This window comes from Microcaecilia unicolor, chromosome 7, assembly GCF_901765095.1.
Source record: "Microcaecilia unicolor chromosome 7, aMicUni1.1, whole genome shotgun sequence".
Classification (NCBI taxonomy): Eukaryota; Metazoa; Chordata; class Amphibia; order Gymnophiona; family Siphonopidae; genus Microcaecilia; species Microcaecilia unicolor.
In genome coordinates, this window is record NC_044037.1 from 235478203 (window position 1) to 235499957 (window position 21755).

Here is a 21755-nt window from a genome sequence, read left to right on the forward strand (position 1 = left end):
TATTAAATTAAACTAAGTGTGCTATAGTAAATTACAGCATATTATTCTAAGTGCAAATGTTTACAGTAAGTAGTTGTTAGACAGAAAAAAGCATTTACAAACAACTACTGCCACTAACTGGATCTTTAACCAATTTAATTGGGCATACATTTTGGATCGGTGCCTAATTCAGGGGGCCATATATAGAATCTTGGGGATAACGTGTGCGTTGTATGCATTTTTACAAACTGTGACAGCCCCCTGCTCACTACATGCATGAGGGTTCTATATGAAAGTTTCTTACATAGCTGCTGCTTTCAGGCTGCCCCCTCCCCAGAGTTCTCTGTGCGCCAGCGTCTCCTCCTCCCCTTGGCTGCCTTCAGGCTCACTGTCTGCTCTCCTCTCCTTCCCCCTCCCCACAGCCCTCCTTACTTGTTTTAGCAAACCGCTCTAGCAGGGACTCTCACAGGCAGTCTTGGGCATCATTGGGGGCCTTTCCTCCTCTGACAAGAACATTAAACAATGGAAAATTATTTCTATAATCTTTCTGCCACACATTTTCTTGTTTTCTGGCTGCATTTATGTTGTGGGTTTCATTGGGCATACGGTACATCAGGAACAACAGATTTTAAGAGCAACAGATACAGTCCGTTGCTTTGAGGATATATTGTACTTAAATTTCTTTCTTATATCTACCATTTTAATATACTGTTTTATATGGAAACAATATTTTCTATGGTTTTTTTAATCCACATCTTCTTTTTTTTACTGTATCTTTCTGATACTGTCCATTAAAGTTCCTTGAGGTTAGTTTTTTTTTCTTTAATCTTTAAGAATTCTTTCCTCCTGAATCCTTGGCAGGTCATGCTGCAGAAAATAATATACATTTTATCTGTCATCTGAGACTTGCAAGCAGTTCTTAAATGCTTTTTCTACTGCACCTTTTCCTTAGTGTGAACAAAACGGGACAACAAAAATGTTTGAAGACTTTGGATGTAATGGTTAGTAACATTTCAGCCTGGCAATAATATGTGTTTATCTCAAAAATAAGAAACCTCAATTAAGCATAGTCCATTCATGCTAATACAAATTCTGAAAATTATCTTTTGATTATGGGGTAGTTTGCTGTAGTAAATTATCCCGTTTTACATGTACGCTTTCCTCCCAGAGTCTGTATTATACTGTACCTCTGCCTTTCTCTGTTGGCACACTAAGAAATTAAAGCACCATGTGTAGATGTTACTGTACTTTGTGCTTTATGACAGGCAACGGTGCTATGACTGGAATTTAGGATGTAATTAATACTGGAGCTTACCTGATGTGGAGACGATTGCTTCTTTTCATATGCCAGTTGATTCTCCTCAACAGAAAAACGAAAACTTTTCTTTCTGATGCTGGTTTCTGATTCAGATTTGTAGAGCTTCTCATCATCTCCTTTCTCTTCCCCCTCAGACTGCTGTTTCTGTTTCCTTTTCTTCCTCCTGTTTCTCCTCTCTTTGGCACTTTTTGAGCTCAACTTTGATGCTCCAGAAGAACTCTCTGATAGCCCTCTGAGTCCATCTTCGCTAAATTCTCTGGATTCAGCCATTGCTTCTGCAGCGGCTGCTGCTACTGCCTGCCATAAGAATATATAGACAATATGATTTGCCATTTTGGGTCAGATCAACAGTGGCCAATCCAGACCAAAAGAAGCCATCAGAATCCCAAGAAGTAAATCTATTCCTTATTGCTCACACCCAGTGGCTTTCAAAGCATAAATGGCAAACAAGGTTTATAATTCTTCATCCCCTTCTAAACCCAGCTATGCTAATTGCTTTCACTGCACCTTCAGGCAACAAATTTCACAAGGTGGACCAGTGGCGTAGCTACGTGGGGCTACGGGGGCCTGGGCCCCCATAGATTTGGCCCTGGAACCCCCTGCTGACTACCCTCTCATCCCCCCCCTCCCACCGTCAACCTGTCGTCAACCCGCCATCGCCTACCTTTGCTGTTGGGGGACCCCAACCCCCGCCAGCCGAGGTCCTCTTCTTCCGGTGCAAGGCTTCGTTCAGTTTCTGAGTCTGACATCCTGCACGTACACGGGCGGCGGGGGAGGGTTGGCGGCAGGAGGGGTGGTCGAGAGGGCCGTCGGCGGGGGGGGGTCAAAGTTGGTGGTGGCAGCAATGGCGGGGGGGGGGGGGTCGGTAATGGCGGGGGGGGGGCTAAAATGTGCCCCCTCACCTCGAGGTCTGGACCCCCCTCCCGCCAAAGTCTGGCTACACCCCTGAGGTGGACATGCTTTCAAGCATAAATTTATAGCAACTGGCTAATCTGACTGCCTAGCAGTCGTATTCCTACAGGTCAGCACTGTCCAGTTAAGTGCTGCTGAATATTGGCAACCAATCACTCTGTACAGTTTAAGTAGGCTAGAGCCTCTCCTCGTCACTTATACCGAATATTAACTTCTTATTTTTTTAATAAGAGGCCTTTGTACTAAAGTGTGGTTAATTTATGCACTTATGTGCCGATGACCAAAAGTAAGCACAGGTGCTAGAGGTCATTAGCGCTGTACTAGTGCCTGCATTTACCAGCGCAGAATGATCAGAGCGATCTAGTACAGCAAACAACGAGCATGCCAGGCCTTAACGCAGATAGCATGCAAATGTAGTCAAGCTCATTTAAAAGAGGTCATCTTGTACTTTTCCTCAATGATCTGACAATACCGCTGTAAAAAATAATGCCAGATCCGAGCAGGTGTTAGGGTGTTAGAAGAGAGGATTTCCCATGATTCTCATGCTTCTCTCATGATTCTTCCTGCAAAGTCTACCAGTTTTGATTGCTTTTGGAAGCAGAAGGCAGCCCGTGCAAGCCCTTGAGCGCTGGTTGTGAGAAACAGCAGACCCGAACGTGAAGCCATCCTGCGTCTAAATTTAAAGTGGCAATGCTTTAAAAAAAAAAAAGCCAAGGCATCTGTTACTTGCATCTAAATATAAGCATCCACAAAAAAAATTTTAAACGCTTATATTTAGGCTGCAGAAAACAGATGCCAATGCGTGCTTCACGTTCAGGTTTTACCAGGCACATGTTCACAGGAGCTGAGCTTACCGCTGAACTCTTCTGTAATTGTGCCAAGGACAGTCCTCCCACCAAACTCCCTACAAGGTTCAAAAGATAAACCTTGCTTTCTCTACCTCACCAGCTCTCCCTCCACTAGTCCGTTCCCCTCTCTCTCCTTCCCCTCATTCCCTTTCCTCCTTTCCTGAAGTTACTATTGAGGAAACTACACTTCTCCTTTCTTCCTCAAAATGTACCACCTGTTCCTCTGATCCCATTCCCACCCACCTTCTTAATGCCATCTCTCCTACTCTTATTCCTTTTATCTGTCACATTCTCAATCTCTCACTTTCCACTGCGACTGTCCCTGCTGCCTTTAAACATGCTGTGGTCACACCTCTCCTTAAGAAGCCTTCACTTGACCCTACTTGTCCCTCTAATTACCGACCCATCTCCCTCCTTCCTTTTCTCTCCAAATTACTTGAGCGTGCTGTTCACCGCCGCTGCCTTGATTTTCTCTCCTCACATGCTATTCTTGACCCATTACAATCTGGTTTTCGCCCTCTCCACTCAACCAAAACTGCGCTTACTAAAGTCTCCAATGACCTATTACTGGCTAAATCCAGAGGTCAATATTCCATCCTCATTCTTCTTGATGTTTCCGCTGCTTTTGACACTGTCGATCACAACATACTTCTCGATACCCTGTCCTCACTTGGATTCCAGGGCTCTGTCCTTTCCTGGTTCTCTTCCTACCTCTCCCTCCGCACCTTTAGTGTTCACTCTGGTGGATCCTCTTCTACTTCTATTCCTCTGCCTGTCGGCGTACCTCAGGGTTCTGTTCTTGGTCCCCTCCTCTTTTCTATCTACACTTCTTCCCTTGGTTCATTAATCTCATCCCATGGCTTTTCCTACCATCTCTATGCTGATGACTCCCAAATCTACCTTTCTACCCCTGATATCTCACCTTGCATCCAAACCAAAGTTTCAGCGTGCTTGTCTGACATTGCTGCCTGGATGTCTCAACGCCACCTGAAATTAAATATGACCAAAACCGAGCTTCTCATTTTCCCCCCCAAACCCACCTCCCCGCTCCCCCCGTTTTCTATTTCTGTTGATGGCTCTCTCATTCTCCCTGTCTCCTCAGCTCGAAACCTTGGGGTCATCTTTGACTCTTCTCTCTCCTTCTCTGCTCATATCCAGCAGACCGCCAAGACCTGTCGTTTCTTTCTTTACAACATCCGTAAAATCCGCCCCTTTCTTTCCGAGCACTCTACCAAAACCCTCATCCACACCCTTGTCACCTCTCGTTTAGACTACTGCAATCTGCTTCTTGCTGGCCTCCCACTTAGTCACCTCTCCCCTCTCCAGTCAGTTCAAAACTCTGCTGCCCGTCTCATCTTCCGCCAGGGTCGCTTTACTCATACTACCCCTCTCCTCAAGACCCTTCACTGGCTCCCTATCCGTTTTCGCATCCTGTTCAAACTTCTTCTACTAACCTATAAATGTATTCACTCTGCTGCTCCCCAGTATCTCTCCACACTCGTCCTTCCCTACACCCCTTCCCGTGCACTCCGCTCCATGGATAAATCCTACTTATCTGTTCCCTTCTCCACTACTGCCAACTCCAGACTTAGCGCCTTCTGTCTCGCTGCACCCTACGCCTGGAATAAACTTCCTGAGCCCCTACGTCTTGCCCCATCCTTGGCCACCTTTAAATCTAGACTGAAAACCCACCTCTTTAACATTGCTTTTGACTCGTAACCACTTGTCTCCACCTACCCTCCTCTCTTCCTTCCCGTTCACATTAATTGATTTGATTTGCTTACTTTATTTATTTTTTGTCTATTAGATTGTAAGCTCTTTGAGCAGGGACTGTCTTTCTTCTATGTTTGTACAGCGCTGTGTATGCCTTGTAGCGCTATAGAAATGCTAAATAGTAGTAGTAGTAATGTCAAAGCTATGAGCGCAACTATGTTTCAATCTCATTAGCTTTGAGCATTAGAGCACTGTTCTTCTGCACTGTTCCAGCGGTATTTTTATGGCGCTATTCAGAATAGCACCAGAGTTTTGATCATTGGCCCCTTAGTAAATTTTAGCTGCCAAGATTAATGCAAAGTTGAAAGGCTGTGCAGGGCATACCCAACTTACCCCCCAGTACCATAGAGAAAAATTCTTTACATTAGGTTCATTTGCAATTAATGCAAATATACTTAATGCCACCTCTTGAGAAGGTGTTAAGTACACCCATGGTAACTGCACAAATGACAATTAGTATGTTCTAAGTACTATGTGTTAACCACAATGTGCTGTCCACATCCAGTTTCAACTCATCCCAAGCCAAGCACTTAGGGCCAGATGCACTAAACTTAACGAGCAATTAATGAGCCATTAACGAGCAAGCAGTAAACCCCGGCATGCACTAAAGGCCATTTTCAGACGACGGTAGCAGCTAACGAAAACGAAATGCAGATGAGCAAATTGTGTAGAAACCCCATTGTAATGAGATGCACTAACCTTTTCCGATTGCCTTAATGCTGGAAAATCTAACGAGAGGTCTGTACCTGTCGTTGGGGCTGCGTGGGATTGAAATGTTACAAAATAAAAATCTGGGAAAAAAGTGCTCGACCTGGAAGTCACAGCGCATTTAGCTCAGCCCCCCCCCCCCCCCCCCGAGGTCGTCCTTCCTTCACTTTATATTTTAAAAATGTGCATATGGACGTCCTCCCCCCCCCCCCGAGATTGCCGCCGCTCGCGATTGCTGCCCATCCCCCCTCCCCCCCGAGATCACCACTGCTCGAGATTGCCGCCCATCCCCCTCCCCCCTGCATTGAAATGACAGCTTCCCGCAGCCCCGGTCTCCCCGCCATCCGAGGCCCCGCCCCCTTTGAGGTCGTCGCCGCCGCCGCTCCGGCAATCAGCTGTTGCCTGCTGCAACACCTTCACACGGAGGTGAGAGGCGCTGTGAGGGCCCGGCCCGGTGGCAGACGGAGGGGGGCAGGTGGAGAGGGGGAGCGGCGGCAGCGGCGGCAACAACCTCAAGGGGGGTGGCGGGGGCGGTGCCTCGGGGGTGCCTCGGATGGCTGGGAGGCCAGGGCTGCGGGAAGCTGTCATTTCAATGCAGGGGGGGGATGGGTGGCGATCTCGAGTGGTGGCAATCTCAGGGGGGAGGGGCAGCGATCTCGAGCCGCGGCGATTTCAGACGTCCTTGGCATGCGCAGATCAGTCAGCATAACGCCTGGCTGCTCTGCGCATGCTTGACTGGCTGACTGGCCAACTGTTTAACGATGGAATAGAGAATGCAAGTGAGCTACAACGAGCAGCTCATTTGCATTCCTATTCCTTAATGCATGCCCGCTCCTTACCGATTCGCTAAGGGAATCGGCAAGGGAAGGGCTCTAACGATTGTTTAGTGCATCTAGCCCTTAGTGGTTAGTATGTGTTAAATCCCTAAATCCTATGTTAACTGTAGTTTGGTAAACAAGTCCCCCCCCCCCAACTGTCCTAGTGACTGGAGGAATCTAATGACTCAGAGTCAAGAACTGCTCTCAATAGTAGTGTGTGATGTTTATGAAGATTCAGATTCATGGCACTAGGTACCAAAGACTGGAGACTTGCAGCTAAGCTGCAGAAGCCACTAAGCTACAACCCAACTTGTAACACATTGTCCCCATGCTCGCTGTTCAAAAGCCTGAAAAACCATACCTTCAACTCCTTTTTAAACTTCTTAAAAGACACCTCCTGCCTCAAACATAGCAGCAGCTCATTCCACAATATAAGTGCAAGACTATCAAACATCGCCTGTTGACTAGAAAACCTAATAGTGACTCTTTAGGAGACTCTATGCTAATACTACCTGCGCCTCTTCCTGTTGCTTTTTTAATTGCTCCAACATCTGCTGAAATTCTGCCTCTTTCCTCTCTGCTTCTTCTTGTGTTGCTTGGTTCTGTTCTTCATAGGCCATGGCAACAACAGCCAGGATCAAGTTTATCAGATAGAAAGAGCCCAGAAAAATCACCAGAACAAAGAATATCATGTAGGTTTTACCAGCAGCCCGCAGAGTCTGGAAGGAAGGGAAAAGACATGAAAACGATTCTTCTGTCTGATCACTGACAAACCTACACATCACTGTACTCATATACGTAAGAGATAATCCCTGATTAACATTGCTTATAATCCATTCAAGACAGACAAACAGGACAAACAAGAGATTGGTAATTATGATAAAACATAATCATTCAACCAATCCCAAGTGAAATCAGAAAGTAGAAACTTAGGGCCAATACTCCTGCCCACTTAAATTGTGCTCAGGTACTGTAGGTATTTTTCTGTCCTCAAAGGAATTGAATCTAAGCTTGTAGCTGAGGCAACGGAGGATTAACAGGGCAATTCTATAACAGGGCATCTACAGTTAGGGCCCTAATTGTAAGCTCTGTTGAGCAGGGACTGTCTTTTCATGTTAATTTGTATAGCGCTGCGTAAGTCTAGTAGCGCTATAGAAATGTTTAATAGTAGTAGTACTAGTAGTAGTAGTAGGTATGCAAGTGCCTAAATGCTGCCGAGATGTGCATAACTGACAGTATTCTCTAATTTATGTATATTAGAGGGGCAATCGAAACCGGGTTTTACAGTTTTGCTGAAACCATATCAGTGGTTGAAATTTGCTGCACAATTTCAGCCAAAACTGAAGCTGGTGTGGAACACTCCCCTCACCCCCACAACGAAAAATAGTGGGCTGCATGCCAACTTCCAGACCCTGACCAAAAGTGGGCCCCATTAACGAAAAGCACCACCCTCGTAGGCCCTCCCTGGGTCTACCTTAGAAGACCTGGTGGTCGCAGCAGCCACTTTGAGATTTTAACTGGCATCTCTAATTGCTCCTACCCATTTTGAATACAGAACCAGGAAGGGCAGGAGTGACTGGGGATCGCTCCTGCCCCGACTAGGCTACTAGAGCACCTAGGCTTCTAAGGTAGGCCCAAGGACGGCCTATAGGTGGTGATAGGGCAAGGCTTTTGGTAGGGGGGGGCAGAGAGTGATTGCCACTTTTGGTGGGGGTGGGGGTTAGGTTGAAGCCGGCATTTTTGGCCAATGCTAAAACCCAAACATGGCTGAATCTGAATGTCAAGCCAATATTAGCACCAAAGCTGAAAATGAAATTGGGTCATAGAGTTTGGGTTCTGCCCATGCTTAATGCCAGTGTATGCCCACCTTGCAAATATGTGCTATGTAAAATAAGTGGGTGTTTGCAAAATACCACTTAGGTGGTGTGCTGGCATGTAGGTGTGTATGCTATATTTTAACATTTATGTGCTTAAGACGCATACAGTTGTGCTGTGCCTTGCTCAAAATCAGGAGTGGAAGTTGGATTTGAACCTGGCTTTTCTGGTTCTCAGCTGCTGCTCTAACCATTAGGTTACCTTGATAAAAACTGGCATATTTTGACACCATGTTATAAAATCAAGTTGCTATTATTATATTAGAGTAGGCTGTATGCTTCTATGCACCTACTTGGTATGCACATATATCCCTAGGCAATTAATCAACATGCTCAAGTCCTTATCCGGCAGTGGGTTTATCTGGGAACATGCAGGCAGAAATGTTTTTGTTTTGTTTTGTTTTTGGTTCACGTAAGGGCTCCTTTTAGATAGCCTGTTGAGAGGGGAACCAAGATGTCAGGGTTGGAATGTGCTTAGGTCCCACTTTTACAAAAGTCAAGGTCAAGCACGGAGCATTTTGTAAAATACATCAAAATAAAACATGAAAAAGAAAATAAGATGATACCTTTTTTATTGGACATAACTTAGTACATTTCTTGATTAGCTTTCGAAGGTTGCCCTTCTTCATCAAAGAAGGGCAACCTTCGAAAGCTAATCAAGAAATGTACTAAGTTATGTCCAATAAAATAGGTATCATCTTATTTTCTTTTTCATGTTTTATTTTGTTTTATTTTTATTGATTACCTTTAAAAGTGGACTAACACGGCTACCACACCTCTCTACTGTAAAATACATCTGCAGGGGTACACGTGTATTTGCTGGCACATTCAGCAGATGCAGAGATTTTAGAAGTGAATACACAAAAAAGAGTGTCCCCCATCTCACATCTTTGTGCTGCTGCACCCAGGAACATAGGGGCCCCTAGCTTTAGTAATGCAAATTGTGAACCCAAAGTTGAACCCATTATCTAAAACAGGGGCAGGTGGTGGGAACAAGTTACTTCCCCCACTTCAACTTTCCCAAATCCTCTGTTACGTCCTCCCCCTCTCCCCTCCAGACCCCTCTGACATCAACTGTAACAAGCCCCCTGCCTCCAGAACCCCTTCTCAGCTCTTACTGGGATTCTCCCTAATACCTAATGGAAGGCAGGAGTGATCCCCCGACACTCCTGCCCCATCAACGCCTTGGCTCAAAATGGCACCTCTGACCTCCTAGTGGCAGTCACACAATATTACTGTTGGGGTTCAAGCTGCTAAATAAGAAGGAAATGGGGGGGGAGGGTCTAAGGGGACAGGGCTTAAATGTGGCAACTCTTTTTAAAGACTAAGAGGACCATTCTCCTCCAGGACAGTCTCGCCACTTGGGGGCCTATGATGTGACTGCATAACAAACCCTTTTAACTGAAGACCATCGCTGCATGAAGGAACATCTCAGGGTTGTCCTGAAAAAAAGATAACTACATTTCAAAGAGCTATATATTTTTTTTTTGTACTAACAGCCATGTGAACACTTTTCTGTGTGCCCATTTTTGCAAAATGCCATACTAATAAGCTGTCTTACATGCTCTTGCATTGCAACAGAGTGGAGGAGTAACCTAGTAGTTAGAGCAGCAGGCTATGTACCAGAAGGACCAGGGTTCAAATTCTACCAACACTCTTTGGGGCCTCAGGTAAATCACTTAATTTTCCATTGCCTCAGGTGCAAACTTAGATTGTAAGCCCTCTGAGGACAGGGAAATACCTTATGTAAATTGCTTTGAACTACCACTAGAAAGGTGTGAAATAAATACAAAAAATAAAATACATAATGCACTATTTTGAATAAGTTTCCACATATAGAAGGCTACATGCAAAAGTTTGCTACCTTCTTTTGCAGTCACTTTGCAAAAATGGACTTCGTGAGGATAATGATGATGCTGGTGGCTCATGCATTTTGCATTGTGTGAAGTCCACTTTTGCAAAGTGACTTCATTACTTAGTACATCAGCCTTCTTGACCCCAAATAACCTTTGTTACCCACATGGAAAACAAGCTGTCTCATATGCGAATAAGGCTCCAATAGTCATGTGCAAAATGCTGTAACATGCTGGCTACACATTCTTTTCAGCTTTCAGATAGAGTCTCAAAATCCCCCACATTAACCAGCTAGAGGTAAAAGAGCTGGCTAGCATGGGGGATTTTAGCCTCCTATCCTAGAAACCCCAAACCAGACCATCCGTCCCTCCCCTCCCTCAAATATGGAGCAATAAGCTCGCCCTCTATTGACTCCCCATCAGGGCCATGAGAACTCTCCTGCCATTGTCACTGCAGTGGTTGAGAGATGCAGCTGCTAGGCGATGGTTCACTGCTATGTAAATGAAAAGCAGCAATGTGAAAGGACTGTTAATACAGGGAATTATACACTGGGAACAATTCTGTAAAAGACATTAAAAGCTAGGCACCCAGAACCTGTGCGCTAAGATAGCATTCTATAACAGAATCTGAGTTCCCAGATTCTGTTATAGAATAGAGCCTAAGCTGGCATTTGGGTACCAACACTTACACCATGTAAAAGGCAGGTGTAAACGTTAGTGACTAAATGTTGGTACCTTGGAACGCATTTTACAGTATTCTATAAGGGCCCCTTTTACTAAGCGGTTACCGCTCACTAAAAATGAAGTATCGCCAAGCTACCGCAGCTGACCAGCAGTAATTCCTACCCCTAGCAAGCTGTCATATTCGGTGCTACAAAAATATGTTTATTTTTGTAGCGCTGGAGTGTACCCGGTGGTAATCGGGCATTGCCGAAAGCTGCCCGGTTACTGCCAGGTTAGCGCAGGAGCCCCTACCACCACCTTAATGGGTGGCGGTAAGGGCTCCCCCCTCCAAAATGGCCGAGCAGCAAGTGCTTTATTTGCCACACAGCCATTTCCTGCAGGAAAGAGAGACTTCCTTTTTACCCACTGCTGTAAAAGGGGGCCTCACACCAGCATAGGCCTCCTTTTGAGCAGCTTGGTAAAAGAGGACCTAAGTTTGGTGTGCCCACATGCTCTGCCTACATGCACACCCCCTTTGCAGTTGAGCACTAAAGCGCTTAGGGGTCCTTTAACCAAGCTGTGGTAAAAGGGGCCGTGCACTAGCGGCAAGGGCCATTTTTGCTGTGCACTGAGGCCCTTTTCACCAAAAACGTTAAAAAGACCGAAAAAAGAAATGGTCAAGAGGTAAGATTTCACTTACAGTACCACGTGGCCATGTAGGGGGGGCAGCACTTACCGCCACCCACTCAGGAGGTGGTAAGGGCTTGTGCGGTAAGGTAACCACTGCCTGGTTACCACTGGGTAACTGCTGTGGTATAAAATAGGGATCTATTTTCCCTACCGCCGGAAATTGCATGTGCTTGGGCTGGACCTACCACCAGCATTCACATTGGGCCAGTAGTAGCTCTGGATTGGCGCGCGGTAAGCCCATGGTGCGCTTACTGCCACTTTGTAAAAGGGCTCCTTAGGCGCTAACTTATAGAAAAGCACCAAAGAGCATGTTCACCCCCATTTTGGCGCCTGACTTGTGGCCCACTATATAGAATTAAGGGGTGTATGCACACTACACGTTAGCATTAGCATGTACAGTGGTGGAAATAAGTATTTGATCCCTTGCTGATTTTGTAAGTTTGCCCACTGACAAAGACATGAGCAGCCCATAATTGAAGGGTAGGTTATTGGTAACAGTGAGAGATAGCACATCACAAATTAAATCCGGAAAATCACATTGTGGAAAGTATATGAATTTATTTGCATTCTGCAGAGGGAAATAAGTATTTGATCCCCCACCAACCAGTAAGAGATCTGGCCCCTACAGACCAGGTAGATGCTCCAAATCAACTCGTTACCTGCATGACAGACAGCTGTCGGCAATGGTCACCTGTATGAAAGACACCTGTCCACAGACTCAGTGAATCAGTCAGACTCTAACCTCTACAAAATGGCCAAGAGCAAGGAGCTGTCTAAGGATGTCAGGGACAAGATCATACACCTGCACAAGGCTGGAATGGGCTACAAAACCATCAGTAAGACGCTGGGCGAGAAGGAGACAACTGTTGGTGCCATAGTAAGAAAATGGAAGAAGTACAAAATGACTGTCAATCGACAAAGATCTGAGGCTCCACGCAAAATCTCACCTCGTGGGGTATCCTTGATCATGAGGAAGGTTAGAAATCAGCCTACAACTACAAGGGGGGAACTTGTCAATGATCTCAAGGCAGCTGGGACCACTGTCACCACGAAAACCATTGGTAACACATTACGACATAACGGATTGCAATCCTGCAGTGCCCGCAAGGTCCCCCTGCTCCGGAAGGCACATGTGACGGCCCGTCTGAAGTTTGCCAGTGAACACCTGGATGATGCCGAGAGTGATTGGGAGAAGGTGCTGTGGTCAGATGAGACAAAAATTGAGCTCTTTGGCATGAACTCAACTCGCCGTGTTTGGAGGAAGAGAAATGCTGCCTATGACCCAAAGAACACCGTCCCCACTGTCAAGCATGGAGGTGGAAATGTTATGTTTTGGGGGTGTTTCTCTGCTAAGGGCACAGGACTACTTCACCGCATCAATGGGAGAATGGATGGGGCCATGTACCGTACAATTCTGAGTGACAACCTCCTTCCCTCCGCCAGGGCCTTAAAAATGGGTCGTGGCTGGGTCTTCCAGCACGACAATGACCCAAAACATACAGCCAAGGCAACAAAGGAGTGGCTCAGGAAGAAGCACATTAGGGTCATGGAGTGGCCTAGCCAGTCACCAGACCTTAATCCCATTGAAAACTTATGGAGGGAGCTGAAGCTGCGAGTTGCCAAGCGACAGCCCAGAACTCTTAATGATTTAGAGATGATCTGCAAAGAGGAGTGGACCAAAATTCCTCCTGACATGTGTGCAAACCTCATCATCAACTACAGAAGACGTCTGACCGCTGTGCTTGCCAACAAGGGTTTTGCCACCAAGTATTAGGTCTTGTTTGCCAGAGGGATTAAATACTTATTTCCCTCTGCAGAATGCAAATAAATTCATATACTTTCCACAATGTGATTTTCCGGATTTAATTTGTGATGTGCTATCTCTCACTGTTACCAATAACCTACCCTTCAATTATGGGCTGCTCATGTCTTTGTCAGTGGGCAAACTTACAAAATCAGCAAGGGATCAAATACTTATTTCCACCACTGTATGTTTTTCCAAATCAATGAAAAAAAACTTCCTTTTAATGTGCACTAATAAATGTTGTGCATTCTCTTTTAAATGATCTTTCAGCACACACATAACGTGCATGAGAGAATTGTTTTTCCATGTGTTTTAGTACATGAGCCCTTTTATATTTGTTTCAAAAATCTTTCTTACCAGCTGATAAAGGTTTTCCCAATAGTCCTGAGTCATTAACCGAAACAGTGACAAGAATGCCCAGCTAAACGTGTCAAAACTTGTGTAACCATAGTTAGGGTTTCTTCCAGCTTTCACACATACATATCCTTCAGGACACTGACTATAAAGCAAAAAACAGGAAGATGACGAACAAGGGAATTTAATCAATATCCCAAGCAGAAATGGAATGAACAATTGTGATGTCTAGGGGTGTGCCCAAGCTAGTGTTTTTGCATTGTTTTTGGATTTTTGGCATTTATTCCCTATTTTCAGATTTGTTTTATTTGCTTCACATATTTGAGTTAATGAACAATTTTTAATGCATGTTAGAATTTTTTTTAATGCTCAAAAAATCTTGTTTGCAATATTTTGGTGCTCATTTTCAAAGTACATAGACTTACAAAGTTCCAAAGTCACCTGTGTAACTTTGTAAGTCTATTTGCTTTGAAAATGAGCCTCTTAAACCAAATAAATTGTATCTTGATTAGTACTCTCTCTTTCACATCTACAGCGACAATAATACACTGTACTGTAAAGCAGTGTCCTAATCTGATCCTGAAGAAACATCTACCCAATCTGCTTTTCAGAATAGTTATAACAAAGATGCATGAAATAGATTTGTATACATTGTTCTCCATTGAAGTTACATGGTTAAAAAAGATGGAGCCTTTTCAGAAAAATGGAATGAATCGCGTGGAGTTCCACAAGGCTCCCTTCTTTCACAAGTGCTTTTTAACCTGTGAATGCGCTCCTTAGGTAGGTTATTGGATCATTTACACACTTTACATATGCTGATGATATTACTGTTTTTTTTTTTTAAACCATGACTACCAACTTGGAAAGGAACCCTATCTCGGATTCAATTATGTATGGAACAAATAGAATTATGGATATCCACTCACCGCTTAAAACTCAATAAAGAAAAAACTAAGGGGTATGCTTACTAAGGTGCATTAGCGTTTTTAACACGCCTGTAAATTTAAGGTGCGTTAAACACCAACACTCATATATTTCTATGGGCGCATTAGCATTTAACATGCACAAACCATTTAAGCATGTTAAAAATGCTAACATGCCCATAGCACCGCTTAGTAAACCTAGCCCTAAATTCCTTTGGATATGAGCTACCAATGACATAAGATATAAACAAAACGTTACCATGAAGGATAATTTTTTTTCATTAGATTTAAATTCAAAAATTTTAGGAGTGGAATTAGATAATTTCTTATCCTTCTGTGACAAAGAAATCTTTCTATGTCCTTAGGAAATTAAGAGCTATAATTTTTTTTTAAATTGGGATACATTTAAGATTTGAGTTCAATCACTTTTACTATCCCAATTCTTGTGCTGATTTGTTCTTCTAAAACATTACTAAACTATTTGCAAATAATGCAGAATACAGCTGTTAGATTAATTTATGATCTATCAAATTATGATTCAGTTAAAAGCTACTATCTGAAATTACATTGGCTGCCGATTATAGCTCGTATCTGCTTTAAGATGAATGTTACAGTTTTTAAAATCTGTCTGGTGAAGTTCTTCCTTATATGGTTAACATGGCTACACTCTTATAGAATGCTGCGTCCAAGTATAATGCTCAAAACCAATTTCTTTTGTGATTCCCAGATATAATTAATTTAAGATCAATCAAATATTTTTCTTCATTACACTATCAAATGGCCACACTGTGGAATTCTTTACCTCTATCACTGAGAACCTGTCAGCACTAGTTGGCATTTAGTAAAATGCTGAAAGCCTTCTTATTATATGATATTGGCCTTCAGACTCTAACTGATAGGACTATATTGGTTAGGTTTGTGTTAACTGTTATCTGTTTGTATTGTAATTCCTGGATATTTTGATCCAGTCTCTCCTGGACATAACCAGTCCTTGAACTGCTGAGGTGAAGGCAGAATAAGAGTCCCAGTGTAAATAACAGATCTCATTAGTAAGTGCTCAGGAGACAACTGCTGCAGAAAGAGAAAATTCTGGAAACTTACTTCAAAACAAAAGAAAACATATTTTTCTTACCCTGCATCTGAATTGTTGCCACACAGCAGAGCATCCCTTTGTCCTTCCAAGTAGTAAAAATTAGCTGTTCAGAAATAAAATCAAACCTATATTTAAGATATAATATTACTGAGGAAAATTATGTCACTTAACATTAATAACTTTAAAATACGTATTTTTTAAAATAAGGTTCCGAGGGACAGTTTTGTTTGTGGTTACAAAAATTGCTAAGGTAGATTTAAGAAATAATAGGGTCACATATGAAACACAATAATTTGCATGGGACAGCAGAGAAGAAAATACAACTCTCAACTTTGTTCAGTTGATACTAACATCATTTCAACTTCATTATATATGGCACAATCCATATATTATGCCTTGCAGTGAGAGAAAATGTGTGATAAAGCAGAGACTTTATAAAAATAATTCACAATGAGGGATAGGGCATTGGCTCAGTAGCTGCAAACTACTATGCAGGTGATCAGGATTCAATTTCCAGGCCCAGTTTGTGGCAGCTCTCTCTCAGGTGATGCCTTGAACTCCAGCAAGGCTAAAAGTAGACTGTCTTGCTGGGAAGTGGGGGATAAGCTGTAAGGGTTTTGCTTAGATTGGTTGGTTGGCTGGTTGACGTCTTGTCATGTGTTTGTAACTCTAATAAAGCTGCAGCAAATGGGGTCTGTAGCTGATTGCTCACCTCTTGTACTGTCCAAAACTGTTTGATGGTAAATGAGTGTGGGAAGTGAGCCAGACAGTGCCAGTTACTAGGTCATAAAAATTGTATTTTGAACAGGGCCGTGCCTAGGGTCTATGGCGCCCTCTGCAGACTATCAGTTGGCGCCCCCCCCCCCCCCCCCCCCGGACCTGCCTGGCAATGTGCTCCGCATCCGCTAGCGAGGCTCCAAGGCGTGTGGATGTCAAAGAATAAAGTGGTTGCTCAAAGCATATACTAACCACAATTGCTCAACTGCAAAACACTATACACAAACTTGTGCAAAAACACACTCATAACCTCACCAAACCATAACAGCACTAATTCCAAGGACAGAATGAGCTACAACCTTATGCATGGAAAGGCAGCACTGTAATTACACCGGGCTCTAAAACACCAGTACACAACCTAGTGAAAAAAAAAAAACACCAAAAAGGGCTGAAAATACTACACGCTAGTTACCTCAAGAAGTCAGACTCAGCATGCAGCAATACTAGAAAATTTGAAACTTACATGCAAAATGCACATTTCCAAAAGCTGACATATTCCAGTTAATAAATTCTGAATAAAACACTTTTTTCTACCTTTGTTGTCTGATCATTTAGTTTTTCTATTCGCTTTGGTCCCAGTGTCTTCTGTTTTATGCAGTCTCTTCTTTCAATTTGATATTTTTTCTTTCACCATGTCCATCATCCTCCTGTGTCCTTATGCGTACTGCCTACCATCTATAGCCCTGTCCCTATCCTTCAGTGTCCCGATCCAGCTCTTAAATTCAGCAGTTTTCCCTCCATCCATATCCAGCATTTCTCCTCACTCCCCTCCATCCGTGTGCATATACTTCCCTTCCCTCCATCCATGTCCAGCACCATCCCTCTTTCTCTCCTACAATTCCATCCAATGTCATCCCTCTTTCTCTCTCCATCCTTCCACCCATTACCCTCTCCCAATCCTTCCATCCATTGTCTCTCTCTATCTCGACCCTTTTCCATTCAGCATGTCCTCTCTCACCCCATCCTTCCAGTGTCTTTCCTCTTTCCCTACCTACCAGCATCTTCCCTCATTCTGCCCCCTCCTTTCAGCATTTTTCCTCTTTCTCCCATCTTTCATCCAGCATTTCTCAGTCTTGCTGCTAGGTTCTCCCCCAGTTTCTCCCCAGCAGCTTCGCTCTCTCTCCTGCCCATATCCCCTCTTTCTCTCTCCATCTTTAAACTCATCTCTCTCTCTCTCTCTCTCTCTCTCTCTGTACCCCTCTTCCATCCAGCATCTTCTCTCTGGCTCTCACCTGCTATTTTCCATGTCCCCTCTTTCTCTCACCATCTCTCTCTAGCTCTCCCCTGTTCTTTTCCATGGCCCCTCTTTCTCTCCCCATCTCTTTCTGGCTCTCCCCTGCTCTTTTCCATGTCCCCTCTTTCTCTCACCATCTCTCTCTAGCTGTCCCCTGCTCTTTTCCATGTCCCTGGCTCTACCCTGTTCTTTTCCATGTCCCCTCTTTCTCTCACCATCTCTCTCTAGCTCTCCCCTGCTCTTTTCCATGTCCCTGGCTCTCCCCTGTTCTTTTCCATGGCCCCTCTTTCTCTCCCTATCTCTTTCTGGCTCTCCCCTGCTCTTTTCCATGTCCCCTCTTTCTCTCCCTATCTCTCTCTGGCTCTCCCCTGTCTTCCCAATCCCAACCCTGGGACCAGCATGTCTTCTTCTCTCTTCCTTCCCTCCCAGCTCCCACCCCTCTCTTTGGGAGTTCAGCAACTATTTGTCTTTCCTCTCTTCCTCCTGGGATCCAATAAATATCCATATCTCTTCTCTCTCTCCTGTTCCCAGTTCCCCTCCTTCTGTGGGTCTAGTATGTCCCCTGCAGGTCCCAGCATCATTGCCCCCCCAGTCCAATAATCTCTCACTCTCTCTGCTGTGCACTGATCCAGTCATCTCACTCCCTCCCCCACTCAAAGCTTGCTTTAGATTAATGGCGGTGGCAGCACTCCACCCGGGCTGTCTCCGATTCTGCCCCCCAAAAAACAGGAAGTCATATGGCACTACCTGGCAGAGGAAGGCGCAGACATAAGAAGAAAAAGAAGCGCGGGGCCACCTGCAGCAGCCTTCAGACATGCGCTGTCGGCTCTGCCGGTCCTCTGCCCCCGGAACGGGAAATTGACGTCAGGGGGCAGAGGACCGGCAGAGCCGACCGCGCATGTCTGAAGGCTGCTGCGGGCGGCTCCGCGCTTCTTTTTCTTCCTATGCTGGCTGTGGAAAGAAGCGGTGCCGGCGGCAGCAGAGGTTCAGCGTAGGTCTTGTTTGTCGGAAGTCTAATACAACACGGTAAGCGGGGTAAGCGCGGCGCCCTTGAAGACAGGTGCCCCCCTGCGGTGCTTACCCCGCTTACCGTGTTGGCACCGGCCTGATTTTGAACCCCTTGCTGTAAGAGGTTAGCTTGTGAGTAGATTTACTGTAAGAGGTTAAAAACTAGTACAGTGCATGATAACTTCTTGTGGATTTAACAAAGAAAAAATGGAGGCTCCTGGCCGTTTAAATCATCTGTCTGGGGCTAACCGAGCATTTTCAGTGGCACTTAACAACATAGTGCTGCTAAAAATGCCCAGTTAGCACTCAAGCCAAATCTGGCTACTCTAGGGGGGGTTGCAGGGGTAGAGTCGGCATCGGCACTTAACCGGTTAAAGTTAACCGCATAAAAGACATTTAACCAGCCATACTTTGGCTGGCTCTGTATACCCGGAAATTCAATACCGGAGTCTGTTCATGGCCTGGTATAATGCCAACTGTGGTCAGCAAAATGCTGATCACTGCCGGTGGATTATCGGGCCCATTGTTGACAAATTGGCTGATGCAGATCTTCATAGCACAGTAAAATGCCTAATCATGTTAAATAAGTCCTCTTCATAACACCATCAGGGTAATTCTATAACTAGGTACCTAATGTTAGATTCCAAGTGTGCATGTATGTTATAAAATAATAGTAGTTTCACATATCAGAGGCACTAATAATTGGCAGTTATATGTGTATGTACTAGGCGCTATTCTATAATGTATGCCCAGAGTCACTTACTCCCAAATTCTATATATGGCACCTTAAGTTGTGCGCACTAATTTGGCCACATGATTAACAAGCCAATCAGTGCCAATAATTTGATGTTAACAAGCAATTAGCCATACTAATTGGTTTTAATTAGAATTTACACGCACAACTTTCTAGGTGTATTCTATAATGTGGAGTGTGTAAATTCTAATGCACACAGTCAAAAAAAGGGGAATGGCCATGGGCGTGGAATGGGCAGGTTGTGGGCATTTCAAAAAACTATGCACACTATTATAGAATACACCCGATCTGCGCCTAAATTAGGCACAGGTATTTAGGCCTGGTTTTAGGTGATCCTAAATGGGTGCGCCTAAATTTTAGGCACGTGAGCGTATTCTATAAAGTACGCCTAACTTTAGGCATAGTTTATAGAATCACGCTAACCACATGGTTTTATGGCACCAATTTTTAAGGTGCCATAGATAGAATTTCCCCCTGAGTGTGTATTGGCAAGGGGGCATAAATGTGGGTGGAGCCTAGGCAGGCAATGGGCATGTCACCAAGCAACATGCACAGTTTATAGAGTACTATCACTTGCACGTGTTGCATAGTCAGCTTAGGGGCCCATTTACCATAGGATATTAAGCCCTAACTGTGCATTACTTATTTTTTAAAAATATTTGTGTCATGGGAAGGGAATTGGCATGTGAGCTATTCAGCCAGTGTGTTCTTATTAGTGCAGACTTAATGTGGGATCACTTAGTATCTCCTAAATAGGAGGTTGCAGGTACCACACACTAATGGCAAAATCAGAGCACTGCCTTCTTACAATAAGGGAAATGTTTGTTTTTTTTAATGCCATGTTTAATCTGGACATTAAGATATGCTAAGCCCAGATTCTATTACACTTTACACCTGCCATTAACAATATGTCATAAGTGGGTGCACCTATAATTCAGTGCCCCAATGTGGCTTTGTGCTAGTATTCGATAATGGCTTAGGTTCACCCTGAGGCTGTCACAGAATTGGCGCTAAGCTTATCCTATGTAGCACCTACCTTTTGGTGCCTCGCATATTTACTACTGAAAGAAATTCTAAAATGTTAACTCCAATTTATAGATCTATATTTATTATAAGCCACATTGAAATCAATTACCTATCTATATGTTCCATCGTTGCTCACACCTTAAGCTGTCTGTTAAAATGTTCTATTACATATTGTGTTGACATTGTAAGTAGTATACCATGCCATACTTTGTATTGTTATTTGAATATTTTTACTGCTGCAACTGTCTATTGCTTATGTTTGATTTATTCTTACCGTACACTGCCTTGAGTGAATCCTTTCAAAAAGACAGTAAATAATTCCTAATAAATAAAATTAAATACTGTAAAAGCAATGTCCATAACTCTTACCTTCATTATTGATGTATTCCTTCAAGTTAAATGTGCTCAAGCTCCTATTGAACAATGTGCCACCTGTTTCAATTGTGCTATTAAAGTAAGAACTAATGTTAAGTTCATAAGCAGATTCATCTGGAGGCCAGTGCACACATTTATTCCTCAAGTGGCCCATGAACAGCTGCAGCCCTATTAGTGCAAATACACTCAGACAAAACACAGTCAGAATCATAACATCGGAGAGCTTCTTCACAGACTGAATCAGGGCTCCCACAATGGTCTTCAAGCCTGGGGAAAGAAATATATATACATATATGCAGACATATGTATGAATTTTTCTAAAATTATATCAAGGTAGATCGTCAGTTTTAGCATACAAAATAAAAATCTAATTGTCATGCAGATATCTAATCTGGATATCCTAAAAACGTGTGATCTGGTACAGCTTAATGAACAGCTCAAAGCTTGCACAGATGAATAAATGGCCAATTATTTTGTTAAAGTGCAGTTAACTCATGAATGGAAATGAATGACGCACATTCCAACAAAAGAGCATTATATAATGATAAATACTTGTGTCTGTCATGCCATATACAAATATAATGTTAACCAAAAGAGTTTCACATTTTGACAACCTTTCTTTCCCAAACCTTATTTATTATAGTCATATTTAAATGTAATAAAGGGGATGGGATGACTTCCCTATGAGGAAAGGCTAAAGTGGCTAGGGCTCTTCAGCCTGGAGAAGAGACAGCAGAGGGGAGATATGCTAGAGGTCTATAAAATAATGGAACAGGTAGATGTGAATTGACTGTTTACTTTTATCAAAAATACTAGAACTAGGGAGCATACAATGAAGCTACAAAGTAGTAAATTTAAAATAAATCCGAGAAAATATTTCTTCACTCAACATGTAATTAAACTCTGGAATTCATTGCCAGAGAATGTATTAAAAGCAGTTAGCTTAGTGGGGTTTAAAAAAGGTTTGGATA

The 21755-nt window shown here is 43.7% G+C and overlaps 1 protein-coding gene across 11 annotated transcripts in view; it reads right to left on the minus strand.

Annotated features, from left to right (window-relative positions):
* Positions 1 to 21755, minus strand: part of LOC115474020 (sodium channel protein type 2 subunit alpha-like) — a 183215-nt gene that overhangs the window by 123839 nt on the left and 37621 nt on the right. For 5 of the 11 annotated variants that reach the window (XM_030209297.1, XM_030209294.1, XM_030209290.1 and 2 more), the window contains exons 6-10: positions 20779 to 21051; positions 15650 to 15713; positions 13598 to 13739; positions 6869 to 7075; positions 1295 to 1594 (exon numbers count right to left, since the gene is read on the minus strand). In XM_030209297.1, the coding sequence (XP_030065157.1) occupies positions 1295 to 1594; positions 6869 to 7075; positions 13598 to 13739; positions 15650 to 15713; positions 20779 to 21051 (986 nt within the window). Of the gene's footprint in view, positions 1 to 1294; positions 1595 to 6865; positions 7076 to 13597; positions 13740 to 15649; positions 15714 to 20778; positions 21052 to 21755 lie in introns of all 11 variants that reach the window. The other 6 variants (XM_030209295.1, XM_030209296.1, XM_030209291.1 and 3 more) reach the window with 2 other exon arrangements.